The sequence below is a fragment of the Myzus persicae genome, unplaced genomic scaffold, assembly GCF_001856785.1.
Source record: "Myzus persicae strain clone G006 unplaced genomic scaffold, MPER_G0061.0, whole genome shotgun sequence".
Lineage (NCBI taxonomy): Eukaryota > Metazoa > Arthropoda > Insecta > Hemiptera > Aphididae > Myzus > Myzus persicae.
The window spans coordinates 7,054-15,617 of NW_019103909.1; the positions used below are offsets into that span (position 1 = coordinate 7,054).

An 8,564-nucleotide genomic window follows, 5' to 3' on the forward strand; every position below is an offset into this window, starting at 1 on the left:
ATTTGAAGACTGAAATAATAAGAAGCTAAATATCACGTTTCTTTCAAGGTCAACATATTATGTTATTGATGATTAAATAAAACAAGTCAAAATCAAAACTATTGGTACCCGTCCATTTCATTTTTTTTCTATACACAATATTCGGTATTAATAAAATTAACAAACAATCCAAAAGTAATAATGACATTAATTATTATTAATTAAATAAAACTTTAAAATCTGAACAATATTGTAGAATTTAAAAAATTAAACAAGTGTAAGACAAATATAATAAAATATCAAGTATTTTCTTTAAAGAAATTAAAATCCACCCTGTATAATATTATATAATAACAATAAGATAAATCGATGAAGTATTTATTATTATTTTTGGAAAAGCTTTCTGTATTGGTAAACAAAAAATTTCTCAATTTGGTAAATAACGTCAATGATTGTAACACACAATAACTACGTTTTTATAAATTTTATTTTTACTTAATTTACAATTTTACAGCCTTTGTTTGACTTTTGGTCCGAAAAAGCTACACTGTAGATAACAAAATCAACAAAATTGTGTCAAAATTATATATAATATGTACAGTGGCCCAATGTGTTACCTAATATTTCATTTAACTAACATAGGAAAACAGGAAATCATGGTAGGCCACTCTGTATACATACATAAATTAGTAATAATAATAAAAATATTAGCATGTCAAGACAGCCAGCCAACAGAATAAAACTAAAAACAACATAACACGGCCATCATTTGAAACTATTAAGGGAACAATATTGATAGTTTAACTGATTCTTTTTTTTAGTATGCCAATCAATTGCCAGACAATATTAATCTGTTAAGTTCTATATACTTTTAAAACGTTCTATGATGTCACATAATTTGTAATGCTGCCAAGCTGATAGTTGACATTTGTGTAAGCTGATTACACACCCAAAATTAAAAAATTAAAAACCCCAATATTTAACCATATCACATCCAAACAAAATTATCAGTCACAGTATTCCCATGTGTTGCCATATGCTGATTGAGTAAATTGCTATCAAAAAAGGCTTGGCCACAAGACACACATTCATATGGGGCAGGCACCATACGTTCTTCACTGTGCAAGTTTTTTTCGTGCCTCTCAAGATGAGCTTGTCTGGAAAATGTTTTTCCACACGTATGACATTCCCATTTGGTATCTTCTATAGAATTTCCGTTTTCGTCGCCGGATTTGTGTACACGCCTCCTGGTCAACACTGGTTCTACTTTGTGTATACGCTTTAGATGGCGTAACAAATGACTACGGCGAGAGAAGGTTTTTTTGCAAATAGTACAAAGCGTACTTGGTTTTGGTCTAGCTTGTTCGGGTTGTTGTTCGTTGAGTTCAAGGACACTCACTGGAGGGAGCACTTCAGGTTCACCTTCGGAATCAGATAAATTTTCAGTTTTGATATCTACTGAGGTCTCTTCAGGCTTTATTTCTGAAAGAGTCACTTCAGGAAGTAATTCTGTCGAAGATGAAGGAATAATACCATTGTGAATATCCAAATGTTTGCGCAGGTGTTCATAGCGGGTAAAACATTTTCCACACTGCCAACATACAAATGGTTTTTCTTCTAATTGATTATCCAAAATTAATGCATGTTCATGGGCTCGTTTTCTATGTCTGAACAGATGTTCCTTACGCACAAACCTCTGTTTGCAAATATCACAACAGAATGGTCTCGGCATGTCAGACGAATTAGAACAACTTGGTATGCACAAAAGATGTCTGGCTAAATGCTCTTTGCGTATAAAACGTTTACCACATCGTTCACATGGAAATGGTCTAACAGTGCTATGCGACAACATGTGGCGCATCAAATGTTCTTTACGATTGAAGCCACTTGTGCAAATTCGACATACATATGGCTTTACGTCTTCATGAGTCATTTGATGACGTTTCCATGAGCTACGACGAGGGAAAGATTTCCCACAGGTAGGACAAATGAATAAGCGTTGTTGGATGTCGACTTCAACCGGTGGCTGAGGTTCTTCTTCATCACGACAAACACCCTGATCAAACTCGTAACATTCACCACACAGTGAACAAGGAAATGCGCCTTTGTTGATAATATAACGCCTATGAGTTACTAATGTTGTACACGACTCTCCTAAAAACAAAATAAAAATATTTTACAAACCAAAAAAGTGTATTACCAAGGTTAGGTGATAATAAATATAAATCTCTAAATATTTTTATCTTGGGTAAATAGTAAATTTTTTAATAGGGTTGAAAATGTTATTTTTGAAATTTAATTATTAAAATACTTGTTGTTTGGAAATTTTAACTATTTACTTTAGTTTTATTTAAGTTTGTAATAATTAATAAACAGATACAATCAGTGTGTAATATGTATAGCAGATATTGGTATAATAAAATAAATATAGTTAAGACCAAACTGTCTTTATAGATATATTATATTTAGTAAAGCCTGAATTACAAAAATATTATGTTAGGCAGCTGAGTAAGCAATAAGTATAAAATGATTTGAAGTAATTAAAAATTTTATTTTACCAGATTTTAGCTTTTCAATAGTCTTTTCAAATACATCCCACATGGATGGTAAAACTTCTCTTCGAATGCGTAAATTGTCAACAATGTCTTTATCAGCATTACTCGAATCTATTGGTAACTTTTTGGAATTGTTGTACTCTATTAAATAGTCACCCAAAACCCCTGTTGGTCCATTCTTACTGAAAATGCATACAATAATATTCATAAAAATCTATAATAGACCAAATGCAATAATCTATATTGAATTTATTAAAATACTCACACTGGTTCTAAATTGAAAGTCTCTTCTTTCATCAGTACATAATCTTCAGGTGATGGTTCTCCGAGGAATGATCTTTTAGGTGCTCCCGATTTGCTTTTATCTTTGCCTATTACATTGACATAGATAAAATTATAACATATTAACCAAACATAATATTAATAAGCTGAAAGTGCTGAACAATATTTCAACAAGAAACTTTAAATATTTTTTTAAAATAAAAATACTATGTGTATATTTTAATCCATGAAAATTTAACTAACACATATTATAATAATAGGCTTTAAAAAGTTTATGATTTCAAGTTTATGAACCTACCTAAAATATGAAGTATGGAACTACAGAACTCAGAAAATTGTGTTGTGTGTAAATTCTTTATTTTCAAAATAATGAAAATTAGTGAGTATTATAATGTTGTTTCATTAGGTAAATTTAATTTATTTTATGGTAACAATGGTACCCCTCCTGCCCATGGGGGAGGGGGCGGGGGTGACAGCTTATTTTACTGTATTCAAAGCCACAATCAAATTATTTTTCTAAATAACACAGTGTACTAGGGCCAGGGGTCAAACAAATCAAATTTATCATATATTCCTTTTAGGCTGCAATCAATTTGTCTGCTATTTTTATAATTATGATAAGTTTTTCATTATAATAATTTGTAATGTTTTCATAAATTGTATCTTATGGTTTAAACATTTTTTTTAAAAACTTAAAATATTTGTATATGTTTTAATGTTATTTAGTGCTTAAAAAAATGTTTTTTTTTAAAAATATTTATGTTGTATGCTATATTCTTTTCAGCAAGAGAACGCATAGCGACCCTATCAAAATCGGAATTTCTTTGCATCCCCACTTGACACCCTGCCATAGGTGAACTGGTTTCAGAAGCAGAGTGAAACAGGGGATGTGCATAATTTGAGTGTTCTCTTGCTGAACCAAGAATAGGTATTTTAGGTTTTTTTTAGAGTATATTAGGATCATATTTTGAATTTTTGTGCATACAATCCTGGATCCTAGTATCAGTACCTATACTACCTATCAATATATTTTTAATGTGTACATTTCTCTCCACATACTTGTATAACTTTGTCCATCATCTTCATCAGTAATGTCAATTACTAAATTGTTCGCCATTTCATCACCATCATCATTCTATAAAATTAATATATTTATTATATTCAAGAAACAAATATATTTATAGGTAACTAAAACTTAAGACAATTGTATTATTTTATAGTAGGAATCTGTTAAAAAAAAACATTTGTACATTCGAGTTTTAAATTTCTGAGGATAAGAATGATGAGAATCAAATCATCAAGGAACTTATGATTTATCAAACCCTACATCTTATTCAAAGAACTAAGTTGGCCATTTTTCAGGAAGTTTTTTTGCTCAGACCCATGCACAGCATAGATGAAACGCATTCATGTAAAATCATTTTTTAAGATTTTTGAGTAATCTAAAAAATAAGACGCCTACGACACAAATTATTGAAGATAGCATATTTGATAATTTGACATAAGTATCGGTTTTAGATTTTATTACTACTTGGCTATATTATAATAACATTCAACTATAAAAATATAATTTTTTTTGTACATTTAAATGGATATTAAATTATTTTGAGACAATATTTAAAAACATCATTGTCATAACATCAAAAATATTATTTTCCATAATTGTTCCAATGGGTGAATTTACTTTAAAGTTACTCAAAAAATTATGTTAACTGATATGATTTAGGTACATATCCAAATCAAAAAATATGATAAGTTTAATCGAAGGACAAAATATGAACACAAAATGGCTTCTGCCTAGATATTAAGTATGTCATTACATAAATATAGTTATAGAAAATAATGATTGTGATTGTGCCAAACAGTGACAAATTATTTTGTAACACAAAAATAATGCTCAAATATGTTTATTATATTATTTTATTAGTGTGAGTATACATAAGGCTGGTAGATCGCAAGCTACACTAACACCCATAAGGTTAGCATACATTTATTAACTATTTCAATCTAGTTGGATACTAAATACAAAACCATTTAGTCTAGCTTTATAATTAATAATACACACATCCTATTTTTACATATTATAATTATGTAGGTATTAGCTTTTGAAAACCAAATGAAAATGAATGACTAATAAGTAATAATATGACATTATAATACCACCAGTATACACTAAATTCCAATTTCCATGTATTGACTAATAAAGACTGCAATTAACAAACATAAAATAGTACTGGTTATTATACTCGTTTTGAGTTTATCATAAATGGTTTATTATGAATAATACAATAAATTAACATGATAACTAAAACTGGACTACGTCCATGCGGTATGATTATGTAACAATAAAACAAATATGTCATGAGGCCATGTGGTGATAATCAGAATCTAGAACTGCAAGCATAATATATAAACTCACATATATATATATTATATAGGTCGTCAAATACTCAGTCTTTTTTCAAATTGATATTGATAGTTTTAGTATGTACATTCCTTTTCCATTTCCTTTCAATTAAGTTTTTAGGAAAAAAAAATAATATGTAGTGGTCAATGTTGTAGAAGGATGATTGTATAAGTGCAAGAATCTCAAATTAAACGTTAAACACTTAAATAAATAAAATAAAATTATAAAAATATTTATCCCAATGCAAAGCCCAACAGTAATAACAATTATCATAATTCTAGGAATACGTGGATAAATACTGATTCTGAAATCTAGGTTAGTATAATGTATAATATCAATTAATATGAAATCATTTTCAAATACATTTTTGTGATAAAAATACATTTGAGTGAGCACTTATATTTTGTAGAGAAATATTGATTTTGAAGAAAAATAAAATATCAAAGTAGGTAGGTTCCTTGTTTATATAATGCATTATCTATAAATTATTAGAATAGTGAACTAAAACTAACAACAACACAACCATTTATAATAGGAAGGTACCTATATTATAATATATAATACTTCATGGGCGTAGGAAGGAAATATTTTTGGAGGGGGTTTTTGTCTAAATCCTAAATAATACGCGAGTTAATAATATTCTCAAACAAATTCACAAAAAGCTCAAGATTGTTTTATTTAATTTTGGGGGGTGTTTGAACACCCAAAACCCCCTTTACCTACCCCCATGTACTACTTTGATATACCTACATCTACATTAAATTTAATTAAGTATTAATAAATGTATAATATGAATTTAATATACTTTATCATCTCCGTCCGATAGTTGTTTCAGGTGCATGTTGTTATTTTTTGAGCACATCTCATAAAATTGTTCCCACTCATTTAACAGAGTCAAGCACTCAGAACATACTATTTTGGACAAGCCATCATCCTCTGAAACCTAAATAAAATAAGACATTTTCAATTAATTCACCCACGACAACAATACAATAAGTAGTCATCTTTATTTTCTATAACATTTGCACTCGCATGTGTAGTATAATACTTATATTTTAATAATTTATTTTAAAAATATAGGTATAGGTATTGGGTATTTTAAAGGTATTTATTTGTATACCTTTTCTTACTCAAAAACACAGCATCTTTTATGTATAGTAATATATATAATATAATAATAATTATATTGGCAAAATGTAAGTACTATTTAACTTTGTGTCAAATTTTTTTTAATAAATATTTATTGGTTTATCAGCAGAGTAGGTACCGAGAATAAGTAAACTTCAATTAAGTCAAATGAATAAAAATACCAGGAATGGCAAATTATGCAAGTGGAACAAACTATAAAATTCAAGTTACATAATAGGTACCATGTTATTTGTCACACTAAACAACACTTGACTGATGAACTTGCGATTCGAAGCAGGATGTAATATTAAGAGTTGAGTAATAATTACAGTGCAAAATTGAAATATACCAAACAGGTGATAATAATTAACGTGAACATAGTACGGTCAACAGATATTTCACTATTCTAGCAATGTACGGACACAAGTCGAACGTAGCAAAGCGATATCAAGTGAAACTGCTTATCATGATTCTTTGGCCTTAAATCTTTACAACTTCAAATATGTATTGGGGGCATTGTATATGACGTATGAGGACGGAAAGCTACCAAGTCTAAAGTTAACTCGAACAGACTGTCGGCGAAGAGAAATAAGTCGCCAAGCACGACGGATAGGAAAAATGCCGCCGGGTCGTGCGCCAACACGTCGGCCGTGGATGCGTGCAGCTGTTCGATCGCAAATGTCGTCGTTATCAGGCGTGACGCAATCATCATTGATAGCAGAGCAATTGTTATTTCAAAAGGTCGGTGGTGGCGGTGGCGGCGGTGGGTAGGGAGTATTATTATAATCATTATTATTACACACACGCGTTCGCTTGAGCGCGGCAAAGGCCGAGTGTGCCGCCTTGGAGCAAATGAAACGATGGGAAAATTTAGATGAGTACGTAAAGAAAACTAGGACTGCATAATTGGCGGTGGTGAGTACTGGCGTCTGGCGAAATTAATAACAATAATATGTATTACGATACGATGCCACTGAGTAGTGTACACACGCGGTCGCTCACCTGTATCCGCAGGTGCTTGACAATGGTGTCGCGCAAGCCACCGCCGGGGCGTGTCCCGCCGCAGCCGTCCTCGGCGTTGGCGGCCGTGACGATCGGATGTCGTTGATCGTCGGCCACCGAGGGCCTGCAGCACAACCTGCAGCTGGCAGCGGTAGCGGCCGTTTCGTCTTCCTCGTCGTGCGCCATCGGTGTGCGGCTGCCGTCGTATGAGGGATACGTCAGACGAAACGCAGTCGTGACTTATGGTCGACACTCGACGCCGCACTGCACGTTAAACGGGATTATAATAATACGATGTGTAAATAACTAGATGACCACGAAATTTGGGAGCACCTCGCGATTGTCGTGTAGCGATATTATTTTGTGCGGCAACAGACGACGTCGTCGGCGGCGCACGCGAAAAACGGACGACCGTGTGCTGCGGCGGCAGTTACAAGAGTTTCACGTATAATATTGCGGGCTGCGGCGCGGCCGGGGACGAGCGCAGCGGCGGCGGCGGCGGCGGGCCACGTAGACTACGGGTGTGTGTATGTGTGTGTGTGTGTGTGTGTGCGCGCGCGTTTGTGTGTCTGTGAGTGGATTACGATAAAAAAAAAATCGTATAGAAAAAGAGTGTACGAAAAGAGAAAAAAAATGATGCGCTCCGGCGGCCCGCGGGCGACGACCGTGTATACTGCGCGGCGCATTAAAAATTGGTGGGGAGGCGAACGGGCGAACCGCCTCGTCGGCGCGGCGCGGGCACCCGAAACGGTTCGGCGTCGTCGGCGGCGGACAGCGTGCGGCGTCGGCGGGCGGCAGTGGAAGCGCTCAAGCCCCTACCCAAAAAATTTCCCCGAGAACAACAATAATTGATATATCGGTGGCGGGCGCCGTGAACGGGTCGTGTGCGTGTGCGAGAGCGCGCGCACTTGGGGGGGGCTTGACTGCGGCGGCGGTGGTCGGTTCGCCTGCGAGTGAGGTCGTTTGGCGTTCCGCTCGCCGGGCGGCGTGATGGTAAAGGCGGTGGAAGGGGAATTCGGCTCTACCGGGGAGGAGGTGAGGGGCCAGCCGGTGCGGGGAGGTGACGGCGAAAAAAAACCGTATAAAAATATATATATATTATTATTACTATAAAAACGTACGCGAGCTCTCCGCCACACGAAAATAAAACCCGACGGCGCGCGGGGCTGTTGTAACACACTGTACCTATAATGCGCGTTGTCGGGCTTCTA

At 34.3% G+C, this 8,564-nt stretch overlaps 1 protein-coding gene across 1 annotated transcript; it reads right to left on the bottom strand.

Moving 5' to 3' along the window:
• Positions 1-448: 448 nt before the first annotated feature.
• Positions 449-7,539, bottom strand: LOC111036168 (zinc finger protein 84-like). The gene is made up of 6 exons (XM_022318096.1): positions 7,354-7,539; positions 6,029-6,166; positions 3,876-3,951; positions 2,800-2,905; positions 2,538-2,716; positions 449-2,133 (listed from the first exon to the last, which is right to left on the bottom strand). Exons 1-6 carry the CDS (start codon positions 7,537-7,539, stop codon positions 968-970), a joined length of 1,851 nt encoding a protein of 616 aa, XP_022173788.1. The 3' UTR covers positions 449-967.
• Between the last annotated feature and the right edge of the window lie 1,025 nt (positions 7,540-8,564).

Coding starts and splice junctions, on each gene's coding strand:
- LOC111036168 (XM_022318096.1), bottom strand. CDS start 7,539: ATGGCGCACGACGAGGAAGACGAAACGGCCGCTACCGCTGCCAGCTGC. Junction 3,952..6,028: donor TATCGGACGGAGATGATAAA/GTATATTAAATT, acceptor TTAATTTTATAG/AATGATGATGGTGATGAAAT. Junction 2,134..2,537: donor TATTGAAAAGCTAAAATCTG/GTAAAATAAAAT, acceptor TTTTGTTTTTAG/GAGAGTCGTGTACAACATTA.